The following is a 20,342-nucleotide window of genomic DNA, read 5'->3' as shown; positions in this document are numbered from 1 at the left end:
CAGAGAGTGTAATTTCCAAATCTCCATACAGACGAATCAGGAAAAAAAAGAGATGACAGTAGTTAAAATAACTTTGGGCACAATATAAAAAAGAGAATGACAAAAAACAACAAAAAAGCTCTTAATTTATACTTGTTGAATTGAAATATTAAAGATACTTTTTAAATCCAAATGAAAAAGCTATCTGATAGAAGATTATGAATGTGAAAGTTTAAAATGATAGAAGACATAAAAAAAAAGACAATCGTCATGACGGATGACGATTTAAAACATCCACAATAAAATAATAAGATCCTCGATTTCTCAGCTAAGTCTCAAGGCTCTGCTTAGGCAGAAGAGGGATTGTTCAATGACTTTAGGTCAGATTCTGAATGTTAATGCTGGTATAACCTTGAGTTACTCTGGGTTTAAAAGATAGTAAACCCAGAGAAGAATTTGTTTCCAAGTTCTTTAGATATAAGACAATATTCGCACAAAACTTGCAATGGTATTAAACACACAAGTGATATAGATACATTGGAAAAATTTATCTGTGTGTCTGTGGATGAGCAAATTTGGTCCACCTATAGCTGAGACCTGAGTGTCTGTTCTGGATTACTCCATAGACTTCCCTACATGAACAGTGAGGAAACCATAGGCTGAGAAACATCTCCAGGACATATGGGGTGTGCCCCTGTTGACTGCAGGAGAAAACCCATATATCTGGCTAGATTTAATGTTAAGCCTTCATATGGCTGAGATTAGACAATACTGACCCTGATTTACTGCACCATGTAGACAGAAAGGAGCAAGGCTGAAATCAGTAGAAAACCCATCTTGATTAACATATCTTGTTTATATTCAGGGATTTATAAATCCCTTGACTGGATTGAATCAGCTTTCTCATGCAGCCTAGACTTTTTAGATGCCAATCGCCTTGTAGGAGAAGAAAAGCTCACAGTTTTCATGAATCAATGCTGATAAATATCCTTGTCATTTCAAAATTCCAGTCTGAGAGAAAAGATTGCAACTCTAAATGCTTAGTATTGCTCTGCACAAATATATACCTTAGAGGTGACGCACAATTCAACTGCCAAATTTTGTAGCTGGTGTTAGCCACAGGAGTCTGATTACATGACTCTCATCTCACCCTAGTTCTTGCCTGAAGAACTCCATGAAACCTTCTGAATGAGCACGATGGAAATCAGTCTGACAAACTGCGAGTGCACCTAAAAACTGCCAACAACAAGCACAGACAGCTTCATGCTCGTTCTAAGACTCCAGGTAGCTGGTAAAAGCATCGCTTCCATGGAGATCCAAAGCCAGATATGACTTGGAGGGTTTGCTTCTCAGCATGTAGGATGTGGAACTGCTAAACTGGACAAAGCAACAGCTTGAAGCCAGGAAATGTCCTGAGCCAGATGGACAGCATTCTTAGCAATGACATTCAAAGGAGGGGAGATAATTTTGCTGAGACAACTCAGGATTCACCTGAGACCAATACTGACAGTCCTGGCTTGCCTTTCTATCTCATTATGCATGAATTATATCTGAATATTCAGTGAACAGGTACGGAACTGAGTCCCTCACCTTCCTGGCAGCCAGCGAGTGACATGGTCTGGTCTCTTTCCCTCTCTGTCTCTTTGGCTTACTGCATATGAAATGCTGCAGGTCCATCAGAAGAAAATGCAGAAGCAGCCCTGGAGATGTCCTGGGTCCATAACGTCATCTAATTGCTTTAAAGCTCATCGAAGCTATCTCCAAAGTTTGTCTTTATTTCCCACAGAAACCCACACTGGAACCTTTCTCCAGTTTCCACTCTGACTCTATTCATGGCAGTTTGCATATTCTGCTTTTGTTGGATTTTGGCTTAAACTGGTCTTTCCCTTCCTTGATTTCACTCTTGCAATGGTAGCTCTCACCTTTTGTTTTGCCAAACTAACCAAGTGTCACTAAGCCACACTCTTCCAGTCTCTTCTAGTATGATGGGCTTTTTATTTACCAAAGTGTCTATCTTCCACAGTTTCAGTTTATCTTTGTAATTTACATGCAACAGGGAGAGACTAAAAAGCAGTGGCAACATTTTTGGAAACCACTATAGGATGAGGCAAGCCATCTCCTACCATCTTGTACTCTGGAGGAACAAGAAGAATAGCCTTGGAGAAGCCACCTTACTACAGTGGCTCACAGTTTGTCTCAGGAGCCTTCCAAGTACTAACCCTGGCCCAAGGATTCAACTTCTACAAGGCATGATTGAGGAATGGTGATGTGCAGTATTCAAGAGGACATGTGGAAATTTCATAAGTGCTTTCGTAAGGTGGTATTTTCATAATTTGATATCTATGATATATTGGGCAAATTTCCATTATCAGTTCCCTGACTGCTTCCTTGCATTATCGCTTTTTCTTTACTTGTGCATGAATATCACAGTAGTTCTCTCAGAATTTCTGTTTTCTTTGTGTGATATGGTTTTAGAAATTCAATCCATTGGAGCAGGTTATATCTAAATGCAATAGGAGGATGGCAGGGCATGAACCAGTACTGGATGGCAAGGCCAGCTAGACTCTCCGATGGCTTCCTACCCACACAAAAATGCTTTGTGGCAATGCCTGTTCCAGACAGGACTGTCACAGTTTGGCTGCACCTGTGAAGTTTTACACTCTCCAGTAGTCCAGCAAAAGTATAAATTCATGGTGTGGGATCCATCAAAGGCAACAAGCTTTATTTCCTTGTATCACTCATGCCCAGCATCTGGCAGTGTATTTCTAACACCAGGAAAGAGTTGGTGTTTGGTGCAAAAATGATGAACATGAACAAAACAAGTAAGAGGGTGGAGACATTATGTATTGAAGAATGGGGGGAAATCAGGAACCCATGGAGCAGGGGAGGGAAGATATGGCGGAAGCTGTGGTGGTATCTGATGACAGTGCTGGTATTGTTTCAGTGCTCTTGACCAACGTTGAAGGACTTTGAGTTGAACTATGCGAACGCATGCACATGTTTGTGTGCTTAGCTCCGCACAGGGCAGCTGCCGTGCCTGGGTGACCTGGAAGTGGCTCTGCCCGCCTGCATAGGCAGGATTTGGATAGCTCTGTTCTAGGTGGCTTGACAATAGGAATATACCAGAATCAATGATGAATTGCAGTACTTGCAGTCAGTAGGCCCACTAAGCACGAGGAAGGGAAGTGGAGCAGGAAAGAGAAGTAAAACACATTCGTGAGGGAGGGGAAAGGAGAGCAGATGTAAATTTAGAGCACCAGAGGAAAAAAGGAGTTTGGCAATCCTGAAACCCAGAAGGATCTCACCCTCATTGAGTGGGATTCCAGAGCTTGGTTATTCTTGTCCCGGCCCCCTAAGTCAATTAATCTCATAGCTGAAGCTTAAAAACTGTCAAGTGCTAATTTTTACTGTTTAACTTGTGCATGATGGACAATTTGCTTTCAGAGAAACTGTGGGAAACAAATCCCTATCACAAATGTCATCTTCTATGTATTGAAAGAAGGCTAGAGCACTCTGGTCAAGGGATAGCAATTAATGCACTTTAATACTGAAAGGTGACAAAAATATTTTCATCCATCTCCTTCGTATGGTACTGATGAATGTCATGAAATAATGAAAATCTTCTGGATTTGTGAATGGCATAAAAATTTAATGTCAAATGACATCAGGGCTATACTAGGCATTTTAAGGTTTCTAAATGCCACGAGATATTTTATCTTTTATTTACCATGAGATAGGATATTACTCATTTGAAGAGCATATTCTCTATTAGGCAAGGAAATCACATTAACTCTTTATTTCCCAGTATTTCACCCTTTTTCTGCTATAAATATAAAAAAATTTTCCTCTCTTGCTCACAACTTTGGCATAAGCTTTCATGTTTCTGCAAAGGGATCAAAGAGGAAGATATAAACATTAACCAGATGATTGATTTCCTTGAAAGCTATTCAAACATACTCACTACTACAAAGGAAGAAGTGCTTCACAAACTTTAATGGCTTTAATTTTGCAACAAATCCTATAAAACAAGAAGCAATCTTACCCTCCCTTTATTTAAGACTATACCCGCTTTCTGCATTTGTACACAATTTTACAAAGTGCATAGCTCAGAGAAAATCAAAGCTGTTGTCTTTGCTTTGGGAATGGCATTATTTTCTCTGTTTACAGAAGGAGATGCTAGCACGTATGCTCTGCAAAGGTGGGATTCACCCATATTGTAAGACATTTACATCTGCCAGAGCCACTGTACAATCATTTGATTGTAACTGGAAAGAAATATGTGGTTTATCAATGTTATTCAACTCATCTTGAAGGTGAAGTCAAAAAGAAGTCAGCTGAGCTGCACCTCTGAAGAGCCTATTTCTCACCACTGACTGTAAAACAAACTCAGAGGCAGGTTTACATATGGAAAACTCTAAAATCAGTTGATATGGATGCCATTCCATGTTAGAAATTAGTTCCCTAAATATCAGCACCAGTTGAGGCATCCTCATGGATTTCTTAGATGCCCCAGAGTATCTCAAGTGGCACCAGACACTTATGTTTAGGAATCTGAATGGAGTCCTCAGTGGCTACAGTGTAGGTGCCTACCTGCGAGCTTAGTGCCTGCATTTCTGCTACACTCAACAAAAAAGTTATCAATACAGCAAATGACATCTAAGGAGCTGTTCAGGTTCCTACATATGGTTGTCTGTTGACTGCACTGACTAGATTACTGTTGATATTAATGGGTGAGACACACCTGCATTAGAAACAGCAGAAATTAAGTTCTGAATCTGCTTTCTCCAACAAAGCAAGTCACTCTGTGCTTTACCATGCTAAGTGAGGAGAAATAGGTATTTTCATGGTGTTGTTCATCTGATCTCTTTAAGTGGCTAATTTATGAGATGAATCATGGCCTAGCCATCACTGGCCAAACCAGCCTGCTCTCCAGTGACTGGAATCCCTGGATGACAGTCAGATGCAGAAAACTACATTTAACCAGAGGAAACTCATCCAAACAGATGTGAAATCCCCCTAGAAGGCTGCTGACCTTGCCAGCTGCAAGACTAGATGACATTTGCTGAGCTCACTGCTCACAGAACACCACAAATGCCAGCAGTCACGCTACAACATGGGTATGCAGGGAAGGGTCATGGGTTGACTTGTGTCTGAGGCTCTTTCTTGGTCTGGCACATTGTGATGAGTGCATAGAGAGCCCAAGTGATGCCCTGACTGCTCTCAGTGAACTCTGGACTTCTCCCAGAATAGGAACCATTCACTTGCCTAAGCATGGGTTTTTTGAGATACCCTTAAGTACCTGAGAGATCCAATGACACATGAACTGGGGAAGAACTACACCTTTCTGCAGGCGAACCTGGAGACCAGGATGTCCTAGGACATCTCAGAAAGTAGTAGTTGCCCCTGAATGGTCAAGTTCATTGAGTCTCATAGCCTGTCCTAGCACAGTTAAAGGCATTTCCCTTTCCTTAGCTTAAGTTCAACACAGCCACAATGAGATATAGATATATGTATGATCAAATATATACAATACTTTCCTCATTGCTCTGCTTTGGTGGGATGAAGTATTAGCAATACTTAGAGCGGTTTTTCTTCCTCTTCAGGTAACTCTGCTGGGTCTCTAAAACCCAATGAGTGAATGTTGTGCTCAGGAGAGGAGAGAGCGCAAAGCATCCACAGCAGGCAATTATTCCACATGGCTGAACCAATGGGCAGGGGTCTTGTCCTGCAAGATGTGCCATTACAGCAGCCTCTGCCTGCTTCCCCTGGATGTTGATGCAGCAGTGATGAACTACTGGGAGTTTTGGAAACAAGGAGGTTACAGCACTAGGATAGGTCTCTGGGGATTTTGAATTTCCCTTCTGGGTCTGCAAAGACTTTTGGCATAGCCTTGGGCAAGTCATGTAATCAGCGTGTGATGGTTAAACAGGGATGATATTATGTCCTTACTCCCATTCATAATCTATTATGTGTGTTTGGACTGCAAGGCTGTAGAAGTGGAGACTTATCAGCTTGGTACATAATCTCCAGGGCAAAAGAGCTTAATTCTTTGTGGAGGCCTACAGGGCTACTATATTAAAAATAGTAAATAATGACTATAAACTACCAGGAGACAGAGTCCTGTTGCTGCATGGGCCTTGTGACCTGCGTTTTAAATTAAAGCTTCCTCAAACACCCTGAACAGTGAGTTAAGCTACTTTCTCCATTGACCTTCCCTACCCATTATTTTTCAGGTTAATATCTTGGCTTGTGTCCAGATTTGTCATTTCAGCTGAAAAAATACTTTATTATGTACAGGTTCAGCTTGTTTATTTTATGTCAGAGACTTAATTAATTATAGTGCTAAACTGTTCATTTTGTACAACAAACATACTATTACACAGGTTGATTCCATTTTCCCTGTGCAACATCCATATTATTGGATTTCACCAGAAGCCATTTTTGCATCCCTATGATCCAGTGTAGTATGTGGTGCTGCAAGAAGGACAGGGAGGATGCTCTAATGGTTTGGACATTCATGCGTGGCTTGGAAACCTCCTTTACCTTGTACAAAGAGCTTCTTTCTCCCTCCGATTATACCAAGAAGCTTCCCCTGTGATATGATGTGAAACACCCTGGACAGTGAAGCCATAAAACCATTTCAGTGAGATGAGCTGTCTGCTTTTACTTACCAAGAAAAGTAGTGACGAATCTCAAGAACTTTGGGCATGGCCGTACCACAACCTCTCCCACCTCCGCTTCAGGCCAGCATGTCATGTTGTCCCATTGCCTTCCACAACCTGGGGAAAAGAGAAAAGCAGATGGTAGAATAAACGCGAGCACTATCTGCTGGATGGAGCTGAGGAACTGTGCGAAGGCTTGTGGAGCCTACCACCTCAGTGCAGGCACCTTTTGGAAGGAAAGATACAGAAATATCATAAATATGTGGCTTTCAGCTACCCCAGTCCCTGAAATTCAGTACTGGTGGTGTCTGTATTTTTCCAGAAATTGGCACAGAAAGAACAGCAAATTGGTGCAAGAATCGGGCAATTCAGAGTTAACAGAGATGGGTGAATTTTTTTGGACGAAAAAGCCAGAAATGCCTAATTAAATATCCCTCTTCCTTGCTCTTATCTCTCCATGTTGCATTAAAACACTTGGTCTGAATATGTGAGACATGCTCCCCTTCCTTCTCTGCTTCCCCCAAACTTCTGTTACCAGCTTTTTCTTCCCTTTGAAATGAGATGCCTGCGCAGGGCATGTGCTCAGCAGGAAAGGGACACTGATGACAATCAAGAGATCAGAAGCCAAATTCCTTCTCAGGAAGCAGTTTTTCTCCTTAAAAAGGAAGGATCATTGAATCACCAAATCATAGAATTGTTTAGGTAGGAAAAGACCCCCAGGGCCTTCTCCGCCAGGCACTTCCCAGCCCCTCTGCCCCAGGCCTGGGGCGTTGCCTGGGGTTGGTGTGACCCAAGGGCAGGACCCGGCCCTGGGCTTTGTTAAACCTCACACAACTGGCCTCGGCCCATCGATCCAGCCTGTCCAGGTCCCTCTGTAGACCCTTTCTACCCTCAAGCAGACTGACACTCCTGTGCAACTTGATGTCATCTGTAAATTTACTGAGGGTGCACTCGATCCCCTCATCCAGATCGATAAAGATACTAAACAGAATTGGCCGCAACAGTGAGCCCTGGGAACCCCACTTGTGACTGGCTGCCAACTGGATTTAGCTCCATTCACCACAACTCTTTGGGCTCAGCCATCCAGCCAGATCTTTACCCAGTGCAGAGTATGCCCTTCCAGCCATGAGCAGCCAGTTCCTCCTGGAGAATGCTGTGGGAAAAGGTGTCAATGGCTTTGCTTAGGCACAGAACACTCCTGGAGGCTGAGGAGGGACAGTGCTGTCTCCAGAAGGTGCTCTCTGTGGAAGGGCGGTGTCAGGTGGTACACTCCTAGCTATCTAAGCTAGGAATGAAGATATAACAAATGGAGCTAACTTCAGGGAGAAAACATAGTATTGTGTTAAAATTAAGCATTTCTGAAGATTTTCTGGATAGTATAAAAACTTTCTGGGAGAATAAAATTGCAGGTCCTTCCTACAGAGTTATAATATGTTGTTCTTTGCCCTTTGATTTCTGCTTTCTCAAAAATATATTAATGCTATCACATACATATTTCACTGTTGAATAATGTAACATTAGCACTGAAGCCAAAAGGAGTTGGCAGACCTGAATTAAAAAAAAAATTCAGACATGTTTTTGCCTCAACATACTCCCTATTTTAGAGTTCTTACTAGAATTTTGAAAACATTTTTTTCCTCTCTAAATTTCCAAAAGACAGGCACTTCAGTTCCTGCTTGGGTTAGACAGATGGGTTGTCAACAGACCTAATTTTTTTTATAGCACCTCTGCTCTTGGTTATTTGTTATGCCCCATTGGCTTGCAACACTTCCCCAAATGTGACTAACGTGTTACTGTTAAGGTCAACAGCATAACAAAAGAAACTAGAATATGAAGGAGAACGCTTTGAGAAAATATTTTTCACATGCAAGTGAAGGGAACTATGAAAACCACTGTCAATCTGCATTTCTTGGTATTTATATCCCGATCTGAAATTCCTCCTTTAAATCATCTTTTACTACTTGAATTAAGAAAAAGGCTAGTGTCATCATCAGTCTGCTCAGACTGAGGCAGTGTGCTGTCTCAGATCAATAAAGAGAGCACACAAAAATGCTTTGAAGCTGAAAAAGAGCCCTCAGCTCTCTTTCAAAGTTATTTTACAGGTTTTTCCTTCCTTCTTTCATGAGCAAAAAGAACTTTTCAAATGAAGTCTTGAGGTGAGTTTATCGGAGCCTGAAAATTTGAATAACTGACAGTATCTTCTTTGTGCATGCTATTCTGTAGCATTCATTGAAATTCAGTTTTCAGGTTTCTAATACGAGGTGCAAAGCTCAGTTTCCACAGCGTCATACCTGCCACCAAACAGCCAGCAGCTCCAAAATTAGTAAGATATTAGATATTGTGCCCATGGAAAATAGATGATTTCATGACAGGATCTTTCATGTTCTACAATATTTTCCTCCATGAATCTCAGTAAATTATAGTGTACCCACTACCTCAGAACAGGTTATAATACAAAATAAAATACAAGGTGATAGTATCAGATGGGTTTTAAAATGTCCAGAATTACGCACTTCGGGAATTTTTGTGATCTGTATCTTTTTCTCTGTTGGCCTTTTTCACCACCACCTGTGACGCATGAAAAACGCTTTTAAGTGTTCACTTCTGTAACAAGAGTTCTCTTTGATTAAAATAATGTGAAGTCACACAGGACTGGCCTTGCAAGACAGGCAAAGTGGATCTTTAAAATTTATTGCCTCTGTAAAGACTTTTCATATCTGCTTATTAGCTCTTCCAACACCATTCTTCCTATTGCCCCCCTCTCCCCACCCAGTTGTGGTGGCAATTTTGTGCAGCTGCTTGGAAGGCTCCAGGTTTTAAAGGTGGGATTCATATCCCTAAATTTATGCATCTAAAACTCAGATGTGTAAACCTAAAGAAGCCAATGGAAACCAGAGCTCTGGCTGGCAGTTCATGTCACCGTAGGATGAGTATCTAAAGTTCAGAAAATGAATCATTTTTTGGAGATGATGTCTTCTCTCCAGTTACTAGAAGAGTGCCTGCATGAGTAACTCGAGTTTAGTGAATTAGAACAATACAAAGGTTGATACCTGCAAGACGCTTTGCATCTGCAACCCAATGCTTGCTGCTCGCCCTGTGCTCATCCCACTACAACATCAGGCAAAAGCGTGTGCCTGTCCATCCAAACCATGACACAGACAACCTTTATCAAATAACCTTCCAGAAAATTATTTTCTTGCTCCAAAACTGATAGACCTTACCCTGGCAAACTGCTGGGATCAGGGGGTTGGCAGGCAATATTCAGTCATGTCAGCATGACAAATCAATACCTAAAAACACTATTTGAGGGCAGAAACAGCTGCAATGTGCCTTGGAAAAGGAAATCCCTCTCTTCCCTGTGCCATCACTTGACCTTCATAGATGTCATAAAGATGACAATTTGTTTTGCCTGATCAAATAATGTTTGGTGATTGCTAAGTGCTTCTCCATTAATTGATTATAAATGTTGTGTTCTCCCTTCCACTCAGCATCTGCAGGAAGGATGCAAAGGTATTTATCAATCCTTACTCAAGGCAGCAGGTGCAAATGAGCCATGAATACATGTACCCTTCAATGCCATTTCAATCGAAAGAACTGCTCTGCTCATTCGCTTGTTACTGAAAGCCAAGGAACACACCCTGCCAGGGGATATGCTTTGCTTTGGAAAGGATCACAAGTGACTCTAGAGAAGCAGTGTAAAATATAAGCATATGACTTTTTCAAGACAGTAGCATTTATGACATCCCTGGGTAATCAGGTACACTCTCTGAACTCTTGTAATTATAAATATATATATTTTAAAAGATAATATTTTCCTGTTTGATTATTTCAGCTGTGACTTCCAGACACCCAGCTTTCTCCTGCTCTTGCCTGGCAGACCATGAAGTGCTCTCTGGAGGCAAATTTCTTCTTCTGGAGGGTTTCAGGGAGAAATCCTTCACAACTCTAACAAAGGTGCCTTTTAAACTTCATTCAGATAAGTAGATCAAACTGCTCACCGTTGCACTGTAAGCCACGCAATTAGTGTAACTCCTAGCAGCCACCTCTCTCCCTCTTGAAGTGGGCTCCTGAAGAAGGGCTCAAGGAATGGGCTGGAGGCTGTCAGCCATGTGCTGGAGCTCAGATCTTTACATCCAGCAGCTGAGCCTCCCTCTTTGCAATCCAAATGCCCCAAGTGCAAGCCAAGGGCTGCATCAGCCTCAGCTGGGCTTTGGATAGCCCTCCTCTAAGAGGGTCTGACTCAGAAGCAGTGATTGAAGACCACTGACACAGTCCTCACTGCTCTGGATTAGGAAACCCCACCACAGCTGCAGAAGGTGGTAACCTTTTACGCTGTCTGCTAAATGTGAATCAAAGCTCAGGCCCTCATTTCCTCTCCCTTTAAAAGGTTAATAAACAGAAAAGGGGTCAGTCATCATGAGGCACAGGTATACAGTGGTTTGCAGAACTGGCAGACTAGAGCACAAAAAATATTGTTTTGAGTCATATCTACACTTGCAGGAAATATATGGTCAAAGCTTATCTAGGAAGCAGCAGAGAATAATATTACTTCATGAATAAACATGAATTCCAGAGCTCTGGCACAGCTCTGAGATGTGACTAGGTTTGGCTGAGGAAAGAAATTAATGGCAGTAGGCTGGTGCCAGGCACTCTCTTAACCCAGGTGAATTCCCAATTAAAAACAAAAATCCTTTCAGCACATCTCTCATTTGCACCAAATTCTCCCTAACGACTGGGGTCACTCCTGGTCTTTTCTGAAAAACATTGACACACAAGACTTTTGCTTTTTGAATCCTTGTTCGGATGTAAAGATCCCCATTTGATGCCACGGGTGTCTCGGGATCTCTGCATGCCTCTCAGTACCCACAGGCAGATAGCCGCAAGGCAAAGGTGCAGCTTGATTAAGCCAAGCTGAGATATCACCGGGTACCATCACAGGTTGGTGTGTGTGCAGTGGAAACTCATTTTCACTGCAATTTGATATCAGCAGGTAGTTTTCAATCTCTATGGAGTTAGGACTGTAAATAGCTATTTGGTGACATTTGTTCTCCCACTGACAAGCTCATGCAGAAGTGCAACCTCGGTGGTCACCCATGGTTTTCCCAGTTTGGTCTCATTACAACCACTTATTGCCTCAACCTTCTTGTCCCAGTTGAGCACTAAGCTTTTGCCTGACTGAAGAAAACAGACCGCAAAAGAGGGTCCCCGAAACAACCTGCTGACTTGGTTTCAGACAGGCAGCTTGAATTTAGTCGCAGTAGAGGCTAGGAAAACCCATCATGAGCCTTGGGTTACTACTACTGCCCCAGACTCCAATGAGCAGAAGCTTTCTGAAACAAGGATAATCTTCTATTTAAATCTTTAAAGATGTATGTAATAACAAAAAATACCTTAAATAGGTTTTTTTTCTTCCATAAATCTTTTAAGTTAAATGCAATTTCATTTTTGCTTCTGAACCCATGGAAATCTTTAATATTTACAACATCCTGGGCGAAGGAACTGCACAGTTTAAGTGTCCACTGAAAGAAAAAATACATCCTTTTCTGAATTCACTTTGAACCTGCTCATTGCTGGTTTCATTAGGAATTGCTTAGCTCTTTTACAAAGACATAAGTATTCATAACCTAACCACAATATCCCTTTCCCTGGGGAGAAAAAACATAAAATCCTCTTTCATACCCTTCCTCAGGCATCTCTTTTTCAAGCTGAAGTGTTCTAGCTTATTTAGTTTCTTCTAGCATGGAAGAAGTTCCATATAATTTCTCATTTGTATCATTTGTGGTTTTAATTCTACCCCATCCTGCCCTGCCCTGGACGTGCGGAATAGGGTTTTACCTTATTTTTCTGTGACATATTGGGTTTGACCAGGGCTAGCTTGGCTCCATGGTTTAGCTAAATTAATCCTCCCACCTTCCCTGCAAAATTCAACCCTTTCCTTCCCATATTCACTGCTGTGCCCTCATCCCCCCAGCCACATGCATACACTCAAGCATCCTGCAGGCATCTTTCCTCCCCAGCTCCATCTCATCACCTTTTAATTTTTATCAACACTGACAGTCTGCTCTGAAGCAAACCTATCCCCTCAGAGCTATCCTTTCAACTTCTCTTGGCTTTGCATTTAATTTGGCTATTTTTTGCCTGTCATGCTGCCTGCTGCCAGTCCAGCACTGTAGGCAGGATGTGACAGAAAACCACTTAGCTGAAGGAAAACCACAGTCCTGCCAGGGCACGCAAAACCCTGACACTATAACATTTCCTTCCCACCGCTGATGTGCTCTTAGAGGCGCACTGATGTTCCTTTATTCATCCCTCAGCGAGGGATTTGCAGCCCCAATTCAGCAGAAAATGGACTTGGGCAATCACAGGAAGCAAAAAGGATCCCCACACTGAGGGTAAGTGAAGAGTTTACCCTGGGCTTTGCCTCAATATCTGTGGCAAAACAGATATTGATTTAATTTTTACCACTCGTTGTACAAACTGGAGGGTAACAGGAACACTGTTACTTGCTATGAAAAGCAGTTTGCACTTCTGCAGTGGCTTCCAGTAGAAGCTGTCCAAGCGCTCAACAGGAAATGTTAAAAGATATGTTTCTTCCTAAATGTTTGCAGAAATTTGACTCAAAGACATAGGAAGGAAACCTCACCTTAAGCCCCCAGACCAAGTCATTCTAAACTGCGTGAAAGAAATCACCAGAGACTATTTCTGGAGGATAATTTTTAAGCATGAAAATCCTATGAGTTTTTCCATCATCAACATCTACTAGGAAACAAGTTAAAAAAAAAAAAACACAACAGAAAAAACAACAAAAGAAGTTTCTTATCTTTCAGCCTTTCTTTAACCAACAAACTAAACAAACACTTGACTTTTTCCATCCCTCCAGATCACTCTTTCTATAAATCAAATTTGTCAGCTAAGCCCTTCCACCTAATTCCAGAACATGTAAACAGAAGCAAAAGATCCAAGATTTAAGACAAAGATTTACAAAGTGGGTTGCCAAAGACATATCTTATCTCCTCACCAGCATCTAAACAAGAGGTAGATCTCTAGTGCTCTGACATGGAGCATGCTTAAAGGATTATTCCAGGGATTCCTCACTCAAATCCCCTTGCTCTTCCAGAAGTTGTAGAGGACTGGGTTTATAGAGAACCAGACTTTGAATTTAAGTACCTACTCTTCCTATATGGCTTCTCCCATGTTGGCACCTCTAGACAGCAATTCATAGTGAAGATGACTAGGGTCAACCTCTAGCAATGTTTTTTTGACTGCTGGGGAGGCAAGAGTGACTGCCCTGATAATGTAAGATCTACAGTGGGACTCACCCCGGCTGCAGCTCCTCTGTGCTTCACTGTCTTGCCTACCAGGAGACAGGGACGTTGCGAGGAGGAAAGCATTAGAGATTTTGTGGGACTTCCTAATAAAACAGGCCAAGCAAGGACAGGTCATGAGTGCATCAGCTGTCACTGATGGTTCAAGTGCTGTGAGAGTCGGGAGACTTTTCCTCAACTTTCCAACATTCAGGCTAATCCGCATGAATTCCTTGACTTGCTTAAATGGTAGCACCAATATGAGAGCTCCGGAGACCTGGCCACTCTAATGAAGCGCAAACCCTCCCACTGACCAGCTCAGCTTGACTTGCTCATTGAAGGCAAACAGGCAAGTGACAGCCCCGCTTGGCAATGTGCTCACCACTTACCAATCTGCAGTTATCTGTGGAGAGGTCTGTCCTATAGCAATTATGGCACGATTAAGAGGAATCTTACCCTGTTGATACTTTAATGGATCGTCCTGTACCTTCAAGACCAAATGATGTGCTGTGCAATGGAGATTTTCAGCCACTGCTGAAAATGCGCTTCTTCATGGTAAATATTGGGCTAAGAAATGACACCCCACTGAAAAAAATGAAGGCTAAAGTGCAAGTTTCCTCTAAAAACTGTAAGCCACGGACTGCCCGTCCTACTACTAGAAAGATCCTGCAGTCCTTACGCGAAGCTGGAGAGAGCTTCACCAAGTAAATTCTTCATAATCTCCCTCTTTCTTATTAAATGTGTTGGAGTTTGTGGTGGAAATATGCTTCTCACCCATAAATATAGAGGGGCATCTGCAGAAGCAGGAAGGGTTGTGTGGAAGCCCTGTATCTTAGCTCTGTAGGAAGGGACAAGAGGGACCAGAAAGCTTTGATTTCACATGGAGGCATATTTAATAGTCAGAACGCAAGAAAAAAGAAAAGCTAAATTTGTGAGACACTGATAATTTAAAAGCTTTACATGATAGAAACGCTACTTAGGTCTAGTGGATGTAAAGTGAGGTACCTCTTACCTCAGCTTCTCATGTTCTCCACAATTTCACTTTCGTATGTTAAAAAGCCTGGGTGACAAGAAATGAAGGCACCTAGATTACTGAAAGTCCAGAGCATAGCAAAAAATCAGTGGAAAAAAACTCCACCGGCTGCAGCGGGTTTTGGATCTTGGCCATATATTGTAATGGGAGCTTGACATAACTTAATGGAATATGCAACCTTTTCCAATGTACTTATCCTATGTGAAATGGGTGGATACCATCATTAAAGTGTTATGATACAGTCAGCAGGAAAAGAAAAATTAAAAAGATGAGGAAGGAGAGATTTCTTAACCAGAAATCTGACAGGATGCGAGGGGGACAATACAAGCCATTGTTGGAAACAAAAGCTCTGCATAGATGGATTTAATCTGTGCAATTACCCAGAGCTTTGAAAATGCTTTGAATTTGTTTTCCATTGGTCTGTAGCAATGGCATTCTGTCTTTATTTTATAACTTTTACATAACTAAGGCTGTGTGCATTTATATATTATCCCATGCTAAAAAAAAAAAAGTAACCAAAAAGTCTGATGGCATTTAAAAATGTTACATATTCTGCAAACTAAAATGCCTTTTTCAGTACAAGACTTATGTCCACTAAATAGCTGTTAATCCTGACAAGCCACAAGACAGCTGTTCCCAAGTTAAACAAACACTGCTGTTTGTTAGAAAGCTTGCAACCAGGACACATCAGCAACAGGCAAAACAAAAGCAAAGCCTCAACCCCTATAACGTATTAAGGCAAAAATAGGTGTTGTAACATCTTATCTCATGATTGTGTCTGTAGAAAGGTGAGGTCAAGCCAAAATGAGCTCTCAGCTCTACAGGGAGGAATGATGAGGTGCTGTGTAGATCTGTGTTTGAATTTCATCCTGTCTCTGGTAGGTGTCTGGACTTCAGGTGACAGGGGAGGCTCAGGCAGCGACAAGCAGCTGAGGAGGTACCACTATTCAGCGGGGGATTAGCAGTCCTAGTGGAGAGGTGCATCCTCCTTAAGCAGCGGGTTGCCAAGTAAGGGTGGATGGCCAAATAACAGCTTTGTAGGGAAAACACCTTTGGATGCCGTCTCCTCAGGAAGAGAATCATAGCCTGGAAGAATGACCATCAGCTTCAGACCAGATCAAAGCAGCCAACACAGAAGTCTGAGAGCTGCTCACATCTAAGGGCTAAAGCTGGGTTTACCACCATGGCACGGCAACAGGTGCTTCCTTCTCATGTTTCAGACGGCAGCTTTCCTAGCATGGTCAAGGGAAGGTTATCCTCTGGAAAACAGAGGGCAGATTTCTTTCTTTTGAATTTCTAGAGAGCAGGCTCCACCTCTGTAAGAGCTGCAGCATGAAGTGTTGGTGGCTGGGAAAAGTCCCAGAGCAGATGAGGAAAGCATTAATGAAGGAAGACCATTTGGAGGCACCATGCAGTGGTCTGTCCCAACTCAGTAGCACGGCCACTGCCCAATAACTGGAAGAAAAATCTCTCTTAAATAAAAGGCACCTTGACTCTGGTACTGAACCTCTGTGAGAGATAAATGAGAGTCTGGGGTTTAAGGTCTTGATGTTACATGGCTGAGTTTTCTGCTGTTGTAGGAAAGGCCACAGGAATGTCCAGGAATGGAGAGGGCTGATGCCATATCTGGAAGTTGTCCAATGCTGCTGGTCAGAGCAAGACTGATATCAAGAGGCCCTTTGTATCACCTAGACCACACTAATAAACTACAGTAAGATAAAAACTAAGGAAAGACATCATAGAAAGAAGTCCTGCAGGTCCCTTTGCCTTTGAAGAGGTTGTTAAGATCAAATGTAGGTATCTATTTTAGACTGAACTAAACTGTTCTCCAGGCTTCGCTGAATATGTTGACCATCCTTAGGGCTTGATTTGGCTGACCAGCAGTAGTCATTTAATGCCATTCTTGATGTCTCAGCATATATGAGATTTGTGGAGGGGCTGGTGGATATGCTACAAGGCTTATGAGAGCCCTACACAATTCTGAAATGACAACTGGAGGCCACACTCATTATCCAAGAGCATCTGTTAAGTACTTTCACATGTAACCAAGGGCTCACAAGAGTCAGCCCCTGTCCAAGGGTCTGACTATTTTTCTTTAATTTTTTCGTACATAATTACCTGGAGTGCCCCTCGGATGTCTGCCAGGATGTATATTTCCCCTGGAAGCTACCACCCTTCAAATCTGCCTGTTCAGTGGTTCATCTGAACGCTCCCTCTTCTACTGAGTTTAAAACGTTGGCTTTTTGCTAACAAAAGCATCCATCCGCATGTATGTGAAGGTGTAAGGAGCACCTGCATGAGCACTTGTCAGATCTCAGGGATGCACCACCCCCCTGACGCAGTCAGAAAACATAGTGTCTCCCCAGCCTGGGGTGAGTGGCCCCTCCACCCCCTTCTCCACTCTGCTGTGTGCTCTATGTCAAGCATCTGAGCTGCCATCAGCCATTCAGAGTCTCCTCTAGCGATGGAGCACATGGAGAGCTGCTGATAACCAGACTGTCATACAAATCTGACTGACACGCCATCCATCCCAGGAGGTCTTATGCAACTGGAAGGTGAGAATTCACTTGAACTTTTACAAGCAAGGAACTATTAATTATTTCTTATCTTACTGCTCTATAAACAGATGGTGATGAATAAACAGACTCCTCATTTAAACGTCATTAATGTTTTTCCAGCCTGACTTTTAATTTCCATATGTTCACTGCTTCTTCTCCCATCAAATACGCCTTGACTTCTTCAAGTGAGACTAGCAAAGAACCCCAAGCTCTAAATTTGGCTTTCCAAGCCAGCCTCCGCTCTAGGCCTGTGGAACAGCAAAAGCAGTTTACAGAGAATAAACAACATGAGACATTTCCCACCTGGATTTGTTTGCATGTGGCAATGCTGGTGATGAGCTTGCAGGACTCAGCTCTATTGCCCTCAGCAGGTATTCGGCAGATATGAACAGGCACTGGGAGGGGAATTGGCACTATTTTTTTCATGTTTTCTACTTTTCTGAATTTTTGATCAGGTTTCAAATCCTGCTTTCAAGACAGACAGGTCTAGATTGCAAATATAAAGAGCAGTGCTGGAGTACTTTTAGTGTCAGATGCAGCTCAGCTGTAGCAGCTCCTTGATGGCTATTGGCAATTTCCACAGACATTTAGAAAATCATCTCAGCTATCTCCATACTGCTAGAACTGTGGGGAACAGATAGACCAAATGCTCGTCTGACCCTGAGATGCTGACAGCATCCAGCTGTGAAGTTCTGGTCTTGTTTCACTTACACTTAACTTCTGCAGGAATTTAGGATTCAAGTCAAGCAGAATATCTTCCCTTTTGGAGAAAAATAAAGTCCTGAAAAAACATAAACTTACAGAAGTTCAACAAAGGGAACTTCCCATTACTGGGAAGCAATAATGCCACGCACACACATAGGGCTAGAGAGGAGCTTTGCAGAGAAGGACCTGGAGGTCCTGGTGGACACCAAGTTGCTTATGAGCCAGCACCATGCCCTTGCCATAAAGGTGAATGGTATCCTGGGCTGAATTAGGAGGAGTGTTGCCAATAGGTCAAGGGAGGTGATCCTTCCCCTCTGCCACAGTGCTGGTGAGACTCATCTGGGGTGCTGGGTCCACATCTGGGCTCCCCAGTACATGAGAAACATGGACATGCTGAGGACAGTCCAGCAAAGGGCTGCAAAGATTAAGGGACTGGAGCACCTCACATACGAGGAAAGACTGAGAGTGCTGGAACTGTTCAGCCTAGAGAAGAGAAGGCTCAGGGGGGATCTCATCAATGTGTATAAATATCCGATGGCATTCAGGGGAAATTAAAGAAAAGAAAGAGGCAATGGGCAAAACCTGAAAATTAGGAAATTCCATTTAAACATAAGATTTTTTTTTTTTCTCTGTTAACATAAACAGACACTGGAATGTGTTGTCTAGAGAGGCTGTGGAGTTTCTATCCCCGGAGATGTTCAAAACCCAACTGGATATGGCCCTGAGCAGCCTGATTTTGTTGACTTTGCTTTAATCAGGGGTTTGGACTAGATGGTATCAAGAAGTTCCTGCCAACCTCAGTGATTTTGTGATGCTAAGCCAAGAAACTATGTTAATGCTGAAAACCGCACCCACCTATTCAGGTCATCAGGCTCTGGTGTCAGGAGTCTTCAGTGGTTTAAAGGTCTCCCCTCTCTGTTCTGGAATATTTTCCCTCATACTCAAACTTCCATTCCATTAAAGTAAACTCCAAAACTGGGCCAGCATTCCTGTGCCCAAGTGCTGCCTGATATTCCCAGCACTCTCCATGAAGGCTGTTTTCCCTATGATGCCATGTGTCCTGCACTGTGCAATGGTCTCCAGGGCTGTTCATCCCACCAAAACATGAGTCACAGTACCTTGTTCAACTGCCATCCCTAAATGACTCTCCTGCTTCTCAGAGAATATCTGATTGCGGAGCAAGTTGATTAGCAATAATGGGATAAACAGATAATGAGCTGAGCCAACCGACCTAGACCTGATAGTTTTTCTTGGCTTTTTAACAAAAAAGAGAGTTTTACTTTTTTTATTTTATTTGGGTGCTTCAGGTTAAGCTGAACTATTTATAAACTGCAGCCATGGAGAGGTGAAATGTTCTTAAAAACCAAAAAACCCCTCTGTGCTCTGGGATCATTATATAAAAAAAGCAAGTGGAAGCCAGCAAGAAGCAACACAGTGGTGAGACCTGCCTTGCAGCAAGCCTTTAGGAGCTCAGCCACACTTCACATAGAGATTTGCCACCATCTGAAAGTCTGGAAAGCAAAACCCCTTTCAGCCATCCTCTCCTCTAACCCTTGGGACAGCTTCCCTACAACTGCTAACTGTATTATCAGCTAAGCAGCCGCTGTATTGCATACAGATGTCCTGGCTGAAGAAGTATCAGGGGCAAAAGCTTGGTCTTCTGTGGGGCTGGGATTGCATTCTTCACTTTTGAAATATGTTTGTAAGCATTGTCAAAGTAATGCAGACTACTGAGGAACTCTATTATAAGCTCCTAGAGCTACCAAGTGCCTTGGAGAACTCCAGGTTGTGGAATTGCCTTATTTATTTGTTTTACGCTGCAGTGGTGGGAGATGCCACCAGAGAAACAGCACTGTACAGCCAAAGAGCAAAGAGAAAGGGAAAGAAGACAGCCCAAGCAGCTACTGGGCAGCTCGCAGCCTGCTAGTGCAGCAGCGGCTGGCGGCGTGCAAACTCCTGTCTGCAACCCGATTCTCAAAAACTTCTCATCACGCTTGTCCAGCAGGGCAGCAGAGAGAGCTCTCACCAAAGGCATTCAAATGCTGGGACTGACTTGGCTGCACTGAACCTGCAGTTGCCCAGGCAGCACTCCCACAGCCAC

At 42.7% G+C, this 20,342-nt stretch overlaps 1 protein-coding gene across 1 annotated transcript in view; it reads right to left on the bottom strand.

Moving 5' to 3' along the window:
* LOC104042166 (vasoactive intestinal polypeptide receptor) overlaps positions 1–20,342 on the bottom strand; it is a 117,613-nt gene that overhangs the window by 50,861 nt on the left and 46,410 nt on the right. Inside the window, exon 3 of the mRNA XM_064445141.1 lies at positions 6,651–6,758. Within this exon, the coding sequence (XP_064301211.1) occupies positions 6,651–6,758 (108 nt within the window). The remainder of the gene's footprint in view (positions 1–6,650; positions 6,759–20,342) is intronic.

The sequence above is a fragment of the Phalacrocorax carbo genome, chromosome 2, assembly GCF_963921805.1.
Source record: "Phalacrocorax carbo chromosome 2, bPhaCar2.1, whole genome shotgun sequence".
Classification (NCBI taxonomy): Eukaryota; Metazoa; Chordata; class Aves; order Suliformes; family Phalacrocoracidae; genus Phalacrocorax; species Phalacrocorax carbo.
The sequence above is the reverse complement of the archived record's forward strand: the minus strand, read 5'-3'. Positions and strand labels throughout refer to the sequence as shown.